The sequence below is a fragment of the Vitis riparia genome, chromosome 18 (assembly GCF_004353265.1).
Source record: "Vitis riparia cultivar Riparia Gloire de Montpellier isolate 1030 chromosome 18, EGFV_Vit.rip_1.0, whole genome shotgun sequence".
In the NCBI taxonomy this organism is placed as follows: Eukaryota; Viridiplantae; Streptophyta; class Magnoliopsida; order Vitales; family Vitaceae; genus Vitis; species Vitis riparia.
The window spans coordinates 5,241,579-5,260,562 of NC_048448.1; the positions used below are offsets into that span (position 1 = coordinate 5,241,579).

The window sequence follows — 18,984 nt, forward strand, 5'->3', positions numbered from 1 at the left end:
CAAATACCAACCAGCCCAACAAAACCAACCCCCCTACACCCCTAGAAAGCTGGATTGCCCCAGCAGGTACACCCAAAACCAGGAGCCAACCCAAACCTAGACCAATTGAGGCACCTTAAAACTTGGAAAAGAATACAACCTGCCCTCTGAGCAAATCTACAACCAAATTCCCTCTACCAATCTGAGATTGAAAAGGCAACCTCGCATAATCAGGGTGGTATCCCCACTGCTCCTCCCTCTTCCTCTGACTGTAAGAGGAGAACTATCATATTTAACCAAGCATTCTAGTTTTTGCATTCCCCTCATAAGAGAGCTAATCTCCTTTTCAAAACCTGCAATGGCATCCCCACAACACTACAAAAATTTGCCAACTTACTGAATAGGCTGTTGGAAAAAAGCTCCTCCACAACCATAGGTAAGCCTCTTAAGAAACTCCTTTCCCCACAAATGCATCAGTAATCCTAACACACCACCAACACAAACGCCTTCTTTGAAGCAACCAACATCAAGTCTTCAACAGTCCAACTATAGTCTCCTCCCGTCAAATAGACTATAGTTGTGTTAGTTTTTTTTTTTATGATATTCTAATTTATAGCCCCATTTGGATCATGCATATTGAACATGTTAAAAAGGCTTTTGAAATATTAAGGCATCACAAATTTTTCATCAAGCTTGGCAAGTGTGCTTTCGGCCAGCAAGAAGTTGAAGATTTGGGTGACATTGTAACTCCACAAGGTGTCAAGGTGGACCAAGGGAAAATTAAGGCTATGCTTAATTGGCCTAGACCCACTAATGTTTCTGACTTGCGAGGATTCTTAGGCCTTACAGGTTATTACAGAAAGTTCGTCCGCAATTATGGAGTTATAGCTCGGCCACTCACCAACCTCTTAAAAAAGGGGCAATTTAGATGGACGGAAGAAGCAGAGGATGCATTCAAGGCTTTGAAGCAAGCAATGACTTCTACTCCTACCCTTGCTATGCCTAATTTTAATGAACCATTTGTCATTGAATCTGATGCTTCAAGTGCTGGCATTGGAGCAGTGTTAACTCAACAAGGGAGACCCATAGCATTCATGAGCCGAGCCTTGGGAATCACTAAGCAATCATGGTCTACCTATGCCAAAGAAATGCTTGCCATTGTTCAAGCTATTCGGACTTGGCGGCCTTACTTGTTGGGCCGAAAATTCTACATCCAAACTGACCAACACAGCCTCAAGTATTTAATGGAGCAACGCATAGTGACGCCAGAACAACAAAAGTGGGTATCCAAATTGCTAGGGTATGACTATGAGATCACTTACAAACCGGGAAGAGAGAATTTTGTTGCTGATGCTTTGTCAAGATTAATAGGCAGCCCCAGTCTTAATACTCTTTTTGTCTCTCAAACATCTTTGTGGAATGCAATCAAGAAGGAAGCCAACGAGCATCCCTACATGGTCCAAATTGGCAAGCTTGCCACTGCAAATCCTGGAGCACCCTACAAGTGGCAGAATGGTTTGGTATGTTACAAAAACCGTGTAGTAATTCCTCCTAATTCCCAACTTGTCAATCAGTTATTGCAGGAATTCCATGACTCACCATATGGAGGGCATTCTGGGGTATTGAGAACATACAAGCGATTGGCACAACAATTCTATTGGTCATCAATGCATAAGGTGATTCAACAATATGTAACCTCATGCACTGTTTGCCAAAAGTATAAAGCAGAAACTTTATCTCCAGCTGGTCTTCTTCAACCATTGCCCATCCCTTGCCAAGTTTGGGACGACATCACCATGGGTTTTATTGAGGGATTACCACCATCTAATGGCAAAAGCACTATTTTTGTGGTAGTGGACCGCCTGAGTAAATCAACTCATTTTTTAGCTATGTCGCATCCTTACACGGCAAAATTGGTAGCTGAAAAATTTGTGGAAGGGATTGTCAAGCTTCATGGCTTGCCAAAATCAATTATTAGTGACAGAGATCCCATTTTCATAAGTCACTTTTGGCGTGAATTCTTCAAAATGTCGGGTACTGAGTTGCACATGAGCTCTGCCTATCATCCCCAAACCGACGGTCAATCTGAGGTAGTTAACAGGTGCGTCGAGCAATATCTTCGCTATTTTGTTTCTCAACAACCTCAAAAATGGAGTTCTTTTCTTCCATGGGCTGAATTTTGGTACAACACTACATACCACTCCTCTATTGGGATGACCCCTTTTCAAGCTCTCTATGGGAGACCACCACCAAGTATTCCGAACTATCAAGTTGGAGCATCATCTGTGAATGAGGTGGACCAGACATTGATATCTCGAAATGTCATTTTACAGCAGCTCAAGATCAATTTACATGCAGCAGTTAATCGAATGAAACAAGTGGCAGATTAAAAAAGAAGGGACATGGAATTCCAAGTGGGGGATTTGGTTTTCCTTAAACTCCATCCTTATTGCCAACAAACTGTCTATAGGAAGGCGTATCAAAAGTTGGCCAGTCGTTTTTATGGCCCACACCAAATTGAAGAAAAGGTTGGAAAGGTGGCTTACAAACTCAAGTTGCCTGAAGGTTCCCGAATTCACCCTGTTTTTCATGTTTCACTGCTTAAAAGGCAAGTAGGGGAGACTAAGGCCACAAGCACTAAGTTGCCGCCCCTAACTAATGATGGTGAGATTATTATGGAACCTGAAGCTATTTTGGATACTAGGTGGGTTAAGAAAGGGTCTAATTTTGTTGAAGAAAGCCTTGTCCAGTGGAAAAAGCTTCCAAAAGAAGATGCTACGTGGGAAAATACCCAGGAGCTGCGCAACAAGTATATTAACTTGAACCTTGAGGACAAGGTTCAATTGAAAGAAGGGGGCAATGATAAGCTAAGAAGATCAACTTGAGTGCCTATCAAGAATCCAAGGTACAGGGGTTGAGCATGGGACCATGGGCTGGCAGATTGTGATGTTATTTTGTTTGTAGCATAGGAATCAGTCAATGGTCAATAAGTTGTATTTATGTTATTTTGTTTGCATAGGAATCGGTCAATAAGTGGAAAGAATAATTCCACCATTGTTGGCTATTTTATTGTCCACTAGTCGTTCACTCCTTTTGTTTAGTGGAGTAGTTGAGTCCTTTATGTATTTAATCATTTTAGACATGGAGGACAAGGGGACGGCAGATAATAAAATCACAAGGTTCATTCTCACCTCAAGCAGAATATTATTTTGAAGATCTTTTTTTTCTTTATAGCTTTGACTGGGACCACCTATCAGAGAAAACATTGGTCGTCCCCCTTCTGTGTTTTCACGAGAACGGCCATAAGAAGATTGTCCGTTGTGTTCGTTGATGTTGCTAGAGGTTGGTTCTTGCCTTGTACTCAAAACTTCAAAGATCTTACTGATAGCATTCTCTAGCTGATGTAGTTTGTCATTAACACCCAGCTCCATTCTGCTCAAATTAGCTTGAAGCCCCCTAAGACCCACTTCTAAATTCTCGATTCTTTCTTTGTTGGTGGCCATAATGTATAGCTCTGATACCACTAATAGGAGGTCCCAATCAAAGCTATAAAGAAAAAAAAAAAGATCTTTAAAATAATATTCTGCTTGAGGTGAGAATGAACCTTGTGATTTTATTATCTGCCGTCCCCTTGTCCTCCATGTCTAAAATGATTAAATACATAAAGGACTCAACTACTCCACTAAACAAAAGGAGTGAACGACTAGTGGACAATAAAATAGCCAACAATGGTGGAATTATTCTTTCCACTTATTGACCGATTCCTATGCAAACAAAATAACATAATAACAACTTATTGACCATTGATTGATTCCTATGCTGCAAACAAAATAACATCATAATCTGCCAGCCCATGGTCCCATGCTCAACCCCTGTACCTTGGATTCTTGATAGGCACTCGTGTTGATCTTCTTAGCTTATCACATACCCTTTCAACTTCAAAACATTTTCAGACTTGAATAATATGAGAGATGAAAACAGTAGTAAATCACCTTTCAATCTCCAAGAATGCTAGCCTAAGATTTCAACTAGTCCAAAACCGGCATTTGGCCTCAAGAAACATCCCACTTACCCACCAAACACTTCTTGAGGAACTCCAAATTGCTCATAACCTCCATTGTTTCACTTTTAATCCAGACTGCCTCACCCATCCGCCTCTTACCTTTGTTCAGCACCTCTGCAAAGGAAGCATGCTTTGAAGGGGTTCCTCATCCCTTCTCCTCCAACCGCCAAACAGTCTCCTTAAAACCCTGTGAAGGCCTAGGCACATGGACAACTCTGATGCTCCTTAGTTTGGAGGCAAAGATCTTCCATCCCCCTAGAAGTTCCACATGTGCCAAAATTGTCTACCAATCTAGTTTCAATTCACAATCTTACAAATGATTTGAACTATACGGTGACCTTTTCTTCTGCAGACAAAGCTGAACAAAGCATGAACCTATCAGCTTTGTTGCTGCAAAGCTCCAACTTAAAGCCCCTTCCACCTTCATTCCACACCCTTCTAAAGGACTCTTTATACTTCCCTTTGTAGTAAGCTTCCACCCCCTTTAGGAACCAAGAAAGACCCCCTCTCTCCAAATTTGATCCAAGAGGAAAACTCTCATCCCCTCTCCGCAATCTTCCCTACCCCCTTACCTTTGACTGACTCCAATCAAAATCCTTTTGGATTTTGGATTTCAATTCCACTCTAAACCAGCATTTTCCTCCATGAGATTCCATCTCATAGCAAAACCCTAAATTCCTTCATTCCTTCACCGCCTCATGTGTGAGTAGTCAATGCCTACACATAAATTTTTACTAGTTAAGAAATAAAACTAAGAATGGAAGTAGAAATAGGTGAATCAGTAGAGCTAAGAAGAAACAAAAACATTGTCCACTTTTTCTTATTCAATGAACTGCCAAAATCTCTGACAAAGCATCAATGCAACAGGTAAGAGGACCAAACATAAATTGAAAATGACTACTTCAATGGTGCCACAGCTCAATTTTCATATGGTGACACTGTCGATACTCTCAGCAGCATCTGCAAGGTTCAACTCTTGAGCAAAGTCAATTGCCTTTCAAGGTTAGCCCATTCATCAAGCAGGCACAACTAAAACTTAGGTTCAGCTCTTGTAGACAAACAAGTCTACTGAAAATTGACTCAATTTCAAGCAGTTCTCAAGTGGCTGCAAACAGCTAAAAGTTATTACCAATAAAAAAAATGCCCAAGTCCATCAAACAAAAACCTAAGAAGCAATCTTAAATGTGTTTTTTTTTTTTTTTTTGATAAGTAAAGAAGAGTACATATTAGAAAAAGGCGCCAAAAGAGTGACCCAAGGTATACAAGAATGTTACACCTGCCCTCAAATAGCTCAAACAAAAAAGAAACTACAAAAAAGGAGGTACCATCACAACCCTACCCTCAAAGGGGGCCCAACCAATTAATGAAACTAACTAGTGTCAAACAACCATCATTTACAAACATCATAGTCTCCAACCACAGAAAGCACACAAAAGAGTCTTTTAGCCTTTGGATGGAGAGCACATCATCTTCAAAAGCAATTCTATTCCTTCCCTTCCAAACCGTCTAAAAAATGCATAAAGGGCTCACTCTCCAAACTTTCTTGTGCTCTTTGCCCAAAAATGAACCATGTCGATCTTAAATGTTGAAATTAAATATAATTGCTAAACCCATTTGCATAACTGCCTTTTTCAGGGCTATCCTTTCTAAGAAGTGACATGTAAGAAACCATGAATAAAATACCTTCTCTGGAAAATATTTCCATGCAACTTCAAAGGAAGACCTTTTCAACATCTAACTCAAATTCTAAAAGTGACATAGGAAACCATATTTTTTTTCCCCTTGTTTTTTAATTTTTAAAATTTTTAATTGTTTTTAAACAGTTTAGAAATATGATTCTAAATTCACCATTGTTGAATCCAAATCAATAGTAAAATAACTCCTTCAATAAAACCAATTATGAGCTGAAACTTTCCCCCGACACTCATTAAACAAATTAAATATAAGTGCAAACCTTGGGGGTGAGATTGTCGTTCACGTTAAAAAAAAGGGATAGAGACAAGCAAACAGGATATTTAATACATTTCAGTAACAGTCTAACAGAGACTTCATAAATAGTAAGAAAGAGCAAACTCTTACGTGGGGAAGTTAATGCGGAAACGCACATACTGATCTCCATGGTCTACAAGAAGACCATGCTTTGGCAATCCTACCATGATTTACATGAAAAGAAAAATTAGCTTAAGTAAATTCTTGAAGTAAAAAAATAAAAATAAAGGAAAAAGGTTAATCTATACCTTTTCCTCTTAGTACCAAAAGCTGTCCAGGCTGAACCCCCTTTGGTATCTGAGTGGACAATAATGCAAAGCAGGGGAAAAAGTAAATCATTTAGAAGGAAATAGTTAATAGTGTTTAGTAAAGGAATATATAACAAAAGAACCAACACAAAGTAAATTATCATTAGTTGAATGATTGAAGAGCTTACTGGAGATAATGAAAGGAATGAAAGTTTTGAAATGGTGGTGGAACTTAATGGAAGAAGGAAAAAATGAGAAGCCTAAAAATCCACAGCAATTTAAGGGAAGAAGAAAGGGGTGCAAAGCCTTATAGTCCACCTAAACTTAAGGGAAGAATAAAAGCTTAAAAACCTAAAAATCTGATATCCCTTATTATATAACACTCCTGATGAACCCACTACAAGCATCATTTTGGTTTGCCTGGTCTGAACCAAGAAAAAGGGCATAATATTGGATCAGAAATCTGGGTCCAGCTTCAAGGCAGACATCTGCAATATGATTCTGAACTGATTCACCAAAAGATTCCAGTTGAAATTCAGGTCAATTTTGTCCACAAATGAGTCATAAACCACCTTGTTCAACCCGGTCCGCATCTCAAGGAAATAAGGTGCTAAAATAACCATCAAAAGAGCAACTATTCGACTTTTTCCACTATGCTATAAACCATTTAGGCTACTGTTCAAATATTTTCTCTTTTCTTCCCTTCCAAAATGTCCAAAGGAATGCATGGAAAAAAAAAAAACTTCCAGGATGGTTTCCCACAGGCCCAAAAGCCTTGACCCTCAAATCCAATGATAATCCCCAGAAGATGGGAAACCAAACTACCCCATTAGACAACAAACACTAACACTAGAAAAAATTTCCCAGATTATTCCGAGCCAGATTTACTCATTATATATCATGTATTGACTTACCAAGGATCAAATCCAACTTCTTTACTAGGTGACTCCCTTAATAGGTACACCAGCTAAAATCATCAGAAAAATAAGAGAAATAGCAACTAAATTGCATTTCATTCACTAGCCAATGCACACAAGGAATAGATAAGAAGATTGTTTTCAACCTGGTGTTAGTCCTCCCTATATATCAAATGTCCCTCATTAGATACTCTCCCTCCAAGAACTAAGTTCAAGAGCTGTATGCACATCATCTGTGTCCTTCGGTGAACCCTCATTTGGTGCCACTTCAAGTGCATTTCAGGAGATTTTGATGTAAAAATGCTAGTTAGATAAATCATAAACTCTACAACTAATAAAGGTCAAGGAAACATTTAGTTGTGCAGTTGTTGCCAAAGGCAAAAGGCAATTTGAAGGTGATAACACTGTACTTTTCCCGATGGGGACAAAAAGTTACCTATCAAAAAGAAAGGAAAAAAACTGTACTTCGCCTAAGGTGCAAGACAAAATGTAAGGAGATACTTTAAGCAAAGTAAGGCAATAGAAAATATATGTATATTTTTATCTGTTTAATGGGGATCAAGCAATCAAATCATCCTTTATGCATAATTTCTTTGTGTTTATCTTCAATTTGTTTTGGCCATTTGGCATCTTAGTATGCACCGTGTATACTCTTGTGCGCTTTTTTGCCAGGCGATTTTAATAGAACTGATATTTTCCTATAAAAAAAATGTATATTTTCATCCACTTACATGCATATTAAAATGTAAAAAACATCATCCTTAAGCATCATCATCATTATAACATTCAACAATTAACACTAGAAAAATTCCATCTTGTGTTGTCTGGTGGAATTAACAAAATAATGATAATTGCTATTATAATAGACCACTTTTCCATAATCCATATTCTAACTTCCTAACATCAAAAAATCAAAATGAAACAAGACAAGAGACAAAGAGAGAGAACATCCTATATATAAACTTTATGCATCATAATCATTATTTGAAAAGAGAGTGAACATCCTAGAGAAGCTTTAGATATCATCACAATCATCATCGAAAATCAATATTTCTTCACTTCCATCAACACTAGGCTGATAATTCTCAATGTCACCATCATCTCAATTCATCACCCTCTAGATTGGCCTCTTTCTTTTCAATATCCAATTATGAAGTTGTAGCCCTTTTTTTTTTTTTAATCAAAAACAAAATATTTATTAATAATAATAAAGGTACAAGTGAAGGATGAGAAGTCCTTCCCTCAAAAATACAAATCCTAATCAAAGTAAGACAGACACCCCACTATACAAAACTATACACAAAGGCAGTCCCCAACTATCACAAACTTTTGAATCATAAACCGAAAGCTAGTTGAGTTAAATAACATTAAATGGAACTCCTCTAAAAGAGGTAGTACAGGAGGCCTAAAGAGAGGAGTAGAAATGAAGTAAATCCCACAACATCTCTTCTGATCTCCACTTTTCCTCAAAAATCCTAGTGTTTCTCTCTTACCACACAATCTACAATAACGTAAGGCAAGCAATTTTCCAAAGAGTCTTGCCTCTAATTAAATTCCCCAATCCTCTAAAAGAAATCATCATCATATCTTCAATACTCCAAGGCGGAGCACAATCCATCCTTACTAGATTGAAGAGTTTGTGCCATAGCCCTAAAGTTAACCGACAATGTAAAAAAAAATGGTCAATTGATTCTCCATTTCCTTTGCATAAAATGCACCAATAAGGACTAAGAGATTTGCAAGGTCTTTTCAACTATAGCATGTCATTGGTGTTTACCTTCCTATGTGCTACTAACCAAGCAAAGGCCTTAACCTTTGAGGGGGCTTTTGATTTGTACAAAAAATTGGCCGGAAGGAACAACATAGGATTTGAGTGTTTGGACACAACCAAGAAAAAAAATTTTAACTGTGAATAAGCCTGAGGAGGATAAAGACTAGGCTTGTGAATCTACAACAAAAGGAGATAAGTGCACTGAATTAAGGGAAGACATGAGTCTTTCAAGAAGTTCAATTTCTATATTAGTGAAATTGCAACAAAAATTAAAATTCCAAAAGAACAGAAAAGAATTACCATGAACAGTTGAGATGGTTAGAATTTTCACTAAGATAACCCTATAAAGACCTAGGAATTGCGAACACAAAGGAAGCTTTTTTTTGATAGGTAAAGGAGTGAACACAAAGGAAGCTTACTAGTAAAAATTTTTTTTGATTGGAAGCTTACTAGTAAAATGGTCAAGGTACATTCGGTATTGAAGTGTATAATTTGCACCCATGAAATGAATGAAAATTTTATTGCCTATTCGCTTTAAAGGTTATACAATTCTTTCAAGGGGATCATTCGCTATCTCAAACCCCTAGAACTCTTAAAAAAATAAAGCCAAACGGTGTCCTATTAACTAGAACAAGGAAACTTGCCATGGATATGCACCATTTTGTCTAGCTAATCCCCTCTTGATCAAACCCATTTTGGTTAGGACAGTAATTAACTCTCAGTTGACATGGTCATGCCTTCTTGATGTCCATCTTGAAAATAACCCCCATGTTATTGTTCTTCAACCTTGAATCAATGGCTTCATTGGCAATAAAAACTATATCCAAACTTTGTTTGCCCTCCACAAAAACATGCCAACAGATTAAAACCACTTTTCCCACCACTTTTTGAGCCTATTTATCATAACTTTAGATAAAAGCCTATACAATCCCCCTACTAAGTTGATGTGCCTAGAGTTTTTCATGGCATTTAAGCTTCTTTGATAAGTGCTTTGGTCAAAAAATTCCATAGAGAAACCCATCACCTCGAACTTTACAAAGTCCTAACACAACTATGAAAACACCATAGTGAAGCCATCTGGTTTGGAAGCCTTATCCCTACAATGATTGGAAGGGGCAGCAAAAACCTCCTCCTCTAAGAAAGGCTTTTCTGGTCTCCTAGAATCACCACTCCCTAAGACTTCAAAGCTCATTCAACTAATGTTTGATATCCAGTTTCCTGATTCAAAAAGCCCTTAATCTTGGCTTCCTCAAACAACCATTCATCATCAATTCTTACTTTCGTCAAAAAGTTCCTTCTTCAAAACTCATTGGTCATATTGAAGAAAATTTAGGTGTTTTAACCCCTTTTCTTAACCAAATTTCTTGTGAATTTTGTCTCCACATAGTTTTCATAGTTTTTTCCATTGAAACCCACATTCTTAAGTCCTTTAAAGCCACCCTTATGGCCTCTACCTCTTCAACTAAAAGTGTAGTTTCTCTATCCTTGGAGCAATGAATGAGAACCATATATCATTTTAACTACAGAAGCTGTCTTGCTTAGTCCCTTCTATAAGGGGGTTTAATTGCAAGTTAGCAAAATTATGACCCTGATCACAATCAGGAAACCAAATAATTTTCCTATTCCCCCAACCTCTAAGCCCCCATCAAAATTCTATGAGGATCTTCTAGGTATTAACATAAGGATAATATAAGTAAGAGTGGTACATCAATGACTAGCAATCATTACTAAAGGAAGCACAAAGTCAAAGGGAGGCCCTGAAAATGATAGGTAAAAGAAGCAAGGAGTGACTTGGACTCATCAAGAAAATGGTAGAAGCAATATGTGGATGTCACAAAAAACACAAAGGATACACAACATTGAGCAACTTATAGGAACTAGGAACATATAAATCTGCAAAAAGAAAAGGAAAGAAAAACATAGTCTGATCATCTGATGATATTTATTGTCAAGCCATATACATTAGCTACAGTTAGTTGACTAATAACCAGTTCGTTGCTATTGTCTGTAATGGTTAATAATCTAAAAATTGACTCTGGACGGGAGCTCAAACAAGGTAATCAGGAGGCTGATTACTAGGCTAAGCTTCTAGTAGCTATTTCTACCCTCACCAAACTCAGATGGAGGTCCAGCAGTCGCAACATATTCTTTTCCTTGCTTCTTCTATTGAGCATATATTCCTCCATGTACTTTCAAATGAGGGATTTCCCATCTTTCCTCAAGTCTCTACCTTTTTCTTAGTAATATATCTTTTATCTGTTTCTTATCTTTAGAAAACATATATCCAGTTCCAATTTACAAACAATAAGATTATGAAGGGAAATATAACTTTAATTTTGAAGTACAAACTTTGGAAAGCACCATGCATAAAACAAAAAAGATTAAAAACAAACCAGGGAAAAAAAAAAAAGGGATACTGCATAACTATGGATAGATGTATTTTTTAAGGATAAAAAGTGCATGACAAGGATCAGTAGTCCTCCCCACAATCACAAAAAACCTGAACAATATATGACTTAACTCCCCCCATTATTGGACCAGGTTTTGCATAACTACCACTTATTATTGGAGCAGCAACTTTTCTTGATTAAAAAGGCCATAATATTGCCCTTAATTAAGACCCGATTTCATCCATAATACATAAATGTGTGAAACATGTAAACAGTTTTGTTCCAAAGAAAATGGAACTAGAAGCAAACATAACACTACATTAAAGGATGAGAGAGGAGAGAAGGAAGGCAATAGTCATACTTTTAATTGCATCTTCCCAGATAGAGTTGGCACCTCAACTGTACCACCAAGAATTGCCTGTAAGAAAATTTGAACATCAACTTATCAACCAAACCATGTCAATTTGAGCACAAATATATTATGTTATTAAGAAAACATAAAAGGAAAATATTTTACTAAACTTGAACTTAAAATTTTCAACAAGATTCCATAATATAATGCCAATCAGATCTGTAAGTATTATAAATGAAAAACCATGACTGAGTGACTTCAGAACTGTTGTTAACTTGGGGGCCCCATAAATGCAATTTTTTGAGGATGATATCCTCTAACATTTGTCTTTGATACATCACTATTTACTTTGAGAAAAGGTAAATACATAAAGTTTTGGCAATTTTTTCCCCTTTGAAATTGTGTGCATGATCCAAGAACGGACATTCAATTTCGGTAATATCCTTTAGTATGATCATGGGAATCAACTGAGATAGATCCTTAAGGTGGACATCTAGCAGCAACTGCCACAGAACCACTCATATGCAGCTTCCCTAAATAATTATACCATGCCCTTACAGATAAGAATCAAACTACAATTGCCTCTTCCTGACAGTAAGAGGTTCATAGTTTCATTTGAATGCATCAAGATAAACAATAAAAATGAAAAATGAAAAATAAAAAATAAAAATAAAGGGAGGTACAGTTGTTTCTATTGAGTTTCAATCAGAAGCTCCCAAAGAGTATATTTTGTCAAATGAGAAGCCAAACAATTGTGACAGTTATGTGAGGATTCAGTTCTCACTTGTGTAAAGCTGATACTAGATTCCACATAAACATCTGCACCATCTCTGACAAAAGTACGATCTTTAGCAACCTAAATACCAAGACAAAATGTAAGTCTAAAAAGAAAATGAGAATAGGTGTCTTTTGAGCAAAAAAAAATTGATCATATAATTATTCATAGTCCACATCTTATGAAATAATGTGATTTCTTCAAATTGAACCATATTTCAGCTGGAATTACACATATGTAGCCCAAAGGGACTGAAGTACTCCCCATAAAAGTTCTTGCCCTTCATCAATAGCATATTACAGCTGATAGACCTCTCATACAAAGAATGTAATCTCCCATGCATGGAAAGAATGTAAGTAATTAACCACCTCAGAAATCAAAGCTTCAGGGAGTTGGGATGGGAAATTTCTTTTTATGGACAAAATATTAAATTTTAAGGTGGAAAGAATTCGTAAGTTAGTGAAGAATGTTGAAAAAAAGCAGCTTCTAAGCAACAACTAAAATACCAATTAACATAAGCCCCCCTTTTTTTACTTTTGATCAGAAACAAGAATGTATTAGAAATGGACAAACTGAATACATGAGAAGGATAAGGATAAGGAATCCTCCCCTGATTCACAAAAGCTAAACAAAAAGAAAGACCTACTTTAGCATGCTAATAAGACCTATACATCAATGTAGAACCAAAAGAGAAATATCAGTACAAAACCTCTCAATTGAATGAACAGCATGAAATTTGATGTCAATCAAGCTGAATTTGATGCAATATAGGAAATGAAAACAGTATGAAACTGGATAAATGAGAGCATGCAGCAAACATTTGGTATGACGGTACCTTCATTACTTTTCAGATTATTAGCAATTTAGGTGATCTAAATAATGAGTAAGGAAATCATATTCAGCCATTTGATAGACAAGGGAATTTGGACAGAGATAAAATCAGAAGTTCCACTGATGGTGTGCATCAGATAATTTTGGACTCACATAGATCAACATGGAACTTTAGGGAAAGAAATGGTTCATATTATTCATTGATTAATACTAGGAGATATTTTGACTGTTGTGTAGATCAATTTTTAGAGTTGTTACTGTTGAATTATATTCTTTAACACCGTCCCTCACATGCAGCCTCATACCCACAAGTGGAAAGACACACAGGTCCACAGGAAAACAGCTACAATCACCCTCTTTTGGCCTTACACATGGGCTTAATAAATTAGGGAAATAAGCATATGGTGAGGCTCAAACACATGACCTTCCACCAAACATACCATGTTGAACAACCAACTTTCCTAAAAGCTTAAACTCATAGGATTTGGGTCCACAATGTATATCACTCTTTAACAATTACAAAACAAAGCACATAATTGAAGAGGACTTTGCTCAAAGCAAAGATTTAGAGAACAGTAACTATATTTATTTCTTAAAAGGGTTTATGCATCTTTAGAATTGAAGGATTTGGCAAAGTAAATACAAAAGTAATATATTATTTATACCATCATTTTGTACCACCTGCTGACATGTAGAGTGCACTCTATATTAGAAACACAAGAAAGTGATATAATCATACAAATAAAATAAATATAAATATTTCTTTACTTCCAATGACCACCTACCACATCAGAAGGTGGTAAAAAGAGTTGGTATAAGAAGTTTGAGTAGCACTTTCTATCCCCAAAATATCCATGGGTCTATTAAGGCATGATGCATAAACAACAGTCTACATGTGCATTAATATTTTCCTTTATGCTTCAGCAGGTTCAATAAGTAGAATCAAGTCCAAAAGAAATTTGGTTTCTTGGTTGAACCAGGCCAAATTGATGCCCAATTATGGTAGGACATCTTTAATTCATTCAGTCCCCCCCTCACAACCTCGTGACTATATTGCCCTTAATGCCTCTGAACCTCAACCGATGAACTTACAGAAGTACAATTTTCCTATGACAGTTTGCTAATATGTAATAGCAATTGCACATCATCTCATTGCATCTAACATTTAGCATGCCTTGAAAAAACAGAGTGAAATAGGTAAAGTTGTGCCTTTAATTTTATGTATAAGTTCCCAGGTTCAACTCCTCGTCCTCCAGCATTACCAACTTTTGGCACATGGATAGTATCTCCAGAATCAACACCTAATCCATTTAAAAGAAAAAGAACAATAAGATAACTAAATAACTCTAAATAAAATACCATCTATGTCTCTAGAGCTAAGATAAAGTATTCAAGGGGAAGTTCTATAACAAGGGGAAAAATGTCCTCGTTCACCACATAGGACAATTTGTATCTAGACTCCAACATCCATGTGTCTGCAGTTATATTGCATTTCAATATTTTGAGGGGCACCATTTAGACACCTTGCATCCATTCCGAACACAAAAAAATGTCCCTCCTTGTTATAAGAAGATTCATATACTGGAAATTATGATATGTACAGGAAAAGTTATTCAACATTTTTCACTAAACTACCTAAGGCTGTCATGTTCATATTTTATGAAGCAAGCACAATGTAAGCTTGAAGATAGGATCCTCAATAAAACCACATGATAAGAAAACATTTGCTAAGCCAACGCAAAGTAAGTTTACATAAATACTAATGTCGACATCAGGATCTCAGATAACTAGAAACTTCAGTGCATGACGATATCAAGAATAAGACTAATCTTTTTCGCATTTACTTATCAAAAAAAAACAAAGAGAAGAATGAGACTAATCTTTTTACAAACTCATTCTATCAACAACAAGCATTTAAAAACCAACCTGCTGGTATAACAACTTCAACATCCTTAACACCTTCAACTACCCCTGATCCTCTGCATGTTGTACAATGCTCCTGCACCAGACATTCAAAATCACTCATGTGTCTTTGGATCTAGAAATTATTCTCAATGTTAAGCAGTATACATATCATACCTTAACAATTCGCCCCAAGCCTTTACAACTACTACATGTCGATGTGAATGGAGGAATAGTAACCTAATTAAATTTGCACAAAATTTCAGATATAAAAATATTTGAAGAGAGAGCTTGAAGCACTTCCAGAATGGTTAGTAAAAGAAATTCTCCTCACAAAGTGAACCATTTTAAATGGATTCTTACTAATCATCACTAATGTGATTTTTTGAAGCACTTACTCTCCCAATGCCTTTGCAAATTGGACAAACTTTTGTCTTGGCATCAACAGGATGGCCACGCCCATCTGCATGCAAGACTAATTTCTTTAACAAAAGAGAACAAGATTTACTAAATTTTTATGAGCGAATTCAGATTTTAGATCTAAAATCAAAGTAAAACCAAATTGGCAGAAATAAAAGCAGTCCCTAAGATCAAGTACAAAATGAGTTACCCAAACAACATTCCATAATTTTAGCCACTTTGTATACATCTCATTCTTAAATGATCTTGGAATATACTAAAAAATAGCACCTACCTAAGAAGATAAATCACAAGCCTCCTTAACTAAGACAGCCGACATTAATCAACCTTCTCCTTTTTAAAATCCACCAAGAAAAATTCAACAAGTCATACATTTAAGATTCAAGAGAAAAGGATTCCATCTAAAAACCAAAGAATCCCAAAGGTTTCAAACACGGTTCCGAGCCTGGCGGCACAGAATTATATCCTACTTAACAAAATTTGCAATCAATCCTAACCACTTCAATAGCTATATAAGTCCTTCCCACCAATCAGTTCTATATAGGGCCATATCCTCTATTATTATTATTTTTTTTTTCCTGATAAGCAAATAAAAACATATTAAAAGCACCTAACAAAAAGAGAATGCCTCCAAAATACATAGGAAGTATGCAAAGGACCCATAAGACAAAAAGGAAATACAACCAAAAGCCTTTAAGAGTTTTTTTTTTTTTTTTTTTTTGATCAAAAACCAAAGATGAATTAATTAAAGATAATAAAACATAAGAAGGATGAGAAATCCTCCCCATGAAATACAAACCTGATCAAAACACCCATGAAAACATTAGTAAGCCTAACCCTAAGGAGTACATACCGAGAGCCAACTAAACTGAATGGCACTCAAAGGGAAATGTTTGAAAACATTAGTACAATATGCCCAAAAAGATTTAAGAAGAACTTTCAAAACCCTTAGTTTTAATTGGTGCATCCTTCATAAGGGGAGTGAAGAGACGATTGATTATCTCTTTCTACATTGTATATTTGGTGTTATGGCACAAGCTATTCAGACAAGCTAGGATGGATTGAGTTCAGCCTAGGAGTTATGTGACATGACAATCATTTCATATATGGATTTAAGGAACAGCATTAGAGGTAAGACCCTTCGAAAGATCCTTTGTCTCACTCTGCTTTAGATCGTGTGGCAAAAGAAAATGCTGGGATTTTAAAGGATAAATGAAGGGCATCAAAGATGTTATGGGATCTACTTTACTTAAATTCTTTTTTTTTTATTAGAAACAAGAGATGTATATATTAATGTTAAAGAAAACATGAGAAGGATGAGAAGTCTTCTCCACAATTACCAAAAACTTAAATCAAAATATGATTAAACTCCTTTACAAGGAATCTATTTTTGTTAGATAAAGAAAATGCATTATAAATAAATGAGGGTATACACAATGTATCTAAAGTAGCCAGTAGACCCAAAAGGAAGCGCAAAAACACAAAAACGAACAAACGCACTCTACAAAGAGCCCAACCAATCCACGGATCCTAACATCAATAAAGAGTCATCCCTAATATACAATTTAACCCAATACCAAAAAAGGTTCAAGAAAGAATTTTTAATCGTTTGATCTAAACTTTCACAATTATCTAAGGTTCTCCTATTTCTCTCCCTTCATAATATCCAAAACACAGATAACAAAGCAACTTTCCAAGCCTTTTTTCCTTTTTTCCCAACAAAAGAACCACCCTGGTTTAAGAGAAATCCCTTAACTAAAGGTTTACACTACAACACAATATATGAAGAAATCATTTCCTCAAATTCTAACTAAGCTCCTCTTAATGATGTCCAAACCCTTTTGATTTACACACCAAATGTCAATTGAGTAGAATGACATTGAGAAGAATGCCTTTAAAAGCCCTAATACATGAGGCTCAAAAAGAGGAATATAAGTGAAGTACATCTCACCACCCCTCTTATCATTCTCCATTTATCCTCAAAACTTTTGATATTTCTCTCTAACCACACAATCTAGAGCAATGTAAGACAAGCAATTTGCCAAAATATCTTCTCTAGTAGAGTTCTCCAAACCCCTATATGAAATGGTTATTATATCTCATATACTCCTAGGTGGAACCTAATAAATCTTGACTTGTTTGATTAGATAATGTCAAAGCCCAAAGTTACCAAACAATGCAAAAAGAGATGATAAATAGACTTTTCACTCCCCTTACATAAAATGCACCAATTAGACCCAAGTGATTTGAAAGATCTTCTCAAATGTAGCATGTCATCAGTATTTACCATCTTGTGTGCCACTAACCAAACAAATGTCTTAACCTTAGATGATACTTTAGACTTCCATATAAATTTGGTTGGTGAGAAGAGAACAATATTATATTTGTTGGACAAAGCAATGAAGAATGATTTGACTAAGAATAATCCTGAAGAGATCAATGTCTCATATCTGGGGCGGATGGAGATAAGTGCACACGAGTGAGGAATGACATGAGTCTTTCAAGGTCCTCAATCTCTAAATCCATAAGGTTGCAATAGAAAATAAGATTCCAAGAAAAAGAAGAAGAGTGGCCAAAAATATATGAAATTGTGAGACTTTAACCATGACGACTCTATAAAGACTTGAAAATTGTGAACACAAAGGATGGTCCCCCCACTACAAATCCTTCCACAAACAAATTCTCACCCTATCACCTACCATAAAAACAAGTGTAACTTGAAGAACCTAGAACACTATGCAATGGTCTTCCAAGGACACCAATGTGACCATAAGATTCCAAGAAAAAAAAAACATGGTCAAGAATAATTAAGACTGTGAGATTTTTAACTATGACAACTTTATAAAGATTTGAAAATTGTGAACATAAGGATTGGTCCCCCTACCACAAATCCTCCTATAAACAAATTCTCACCCCGTTACTCACCACTAAATGAGTGTAACTTGAAAAAACTTGAAACACTGAACAATGGTCTTCCAGGAACACCAATGTGACCATCAAACTATAATGTTGGCATTCTATCCATCAAGATGTGTCCCATAAATTCTCAAAATAACCTAGTCTCAAAGGCCAAAGTCATTTTCCTAAGAGAGCACAATTCCTTAACCCAGATCCCAAACCTTCAAACTCCTTAGGCTTGCTTACACATTAGGTCCCAACTAATGAAATGGTCTTTTTTACCTTCCCCAACTCCTGACCAAAGAAAATCTCTTTGCAATTTCTCAATCTTAGATGCATTAACAATGGAATCTTGAGAAAAAGATAAGAATTAGTTAAGGATCTCAAACAAGCATGGCCGAATTACAATTATTATACTCACTAGAGGCAAAAAGGCCTTTTTCCATCCA

At 36.2% G+C, this 18,984-nt stretch overlaps 1 protein-coding gene across 6 annotated transcripts in view; it reads right to left on the reverse strand.

Annotated features, from left to right (window-relative positions):
• Positions 1-18,984, reverse strand: part of LOC117907044 (chaperone protein dnaJ 1, mitochondrial) — a 39,560-nt gene that overhangs the window by 14,972 nt on the left and 5,604 nt on the right. For 5 of the 6 annotated variants that reach the window (XM_034820389.1, XM_034820395.1, XM_034820393.1 and 2 more), the window contains 8 exons: positions 15,616-15,692; positions 15,395-15,457; positions 15,242-15,314; positions 14,525-14,616; positions 12,494-12,565; positions 11,719-11,775; positions 6,280-6,328; positions 6,122-6,191 (listed from right to left, as the gene is read on the reverse strand). In XM_034820389.1, the coding sequence (XP_034676280.1) occupies positions 6,122-6,191; positions 6,280-6,328; positions 11,719-11,775; positions 12,494-12,565; positions 14,525-14,616; positions 15,242-15,314; positions 15,395-15,457; positions 15,616-15,692 (553 nt within the window). The remainder of the gene's footprint in view (positions 1-6,121; positions 6,192-6,279; positions 6,329-11,718; positions 11,776-12,493; positions 12,566-14,524; positions 14,617-15,241; positions 15,315-15,394; positions 15,458-15,615; positions 15,693-18,984) is intronic. The other variant, XM_034820391.1, reaches the window with a different exon arrangement.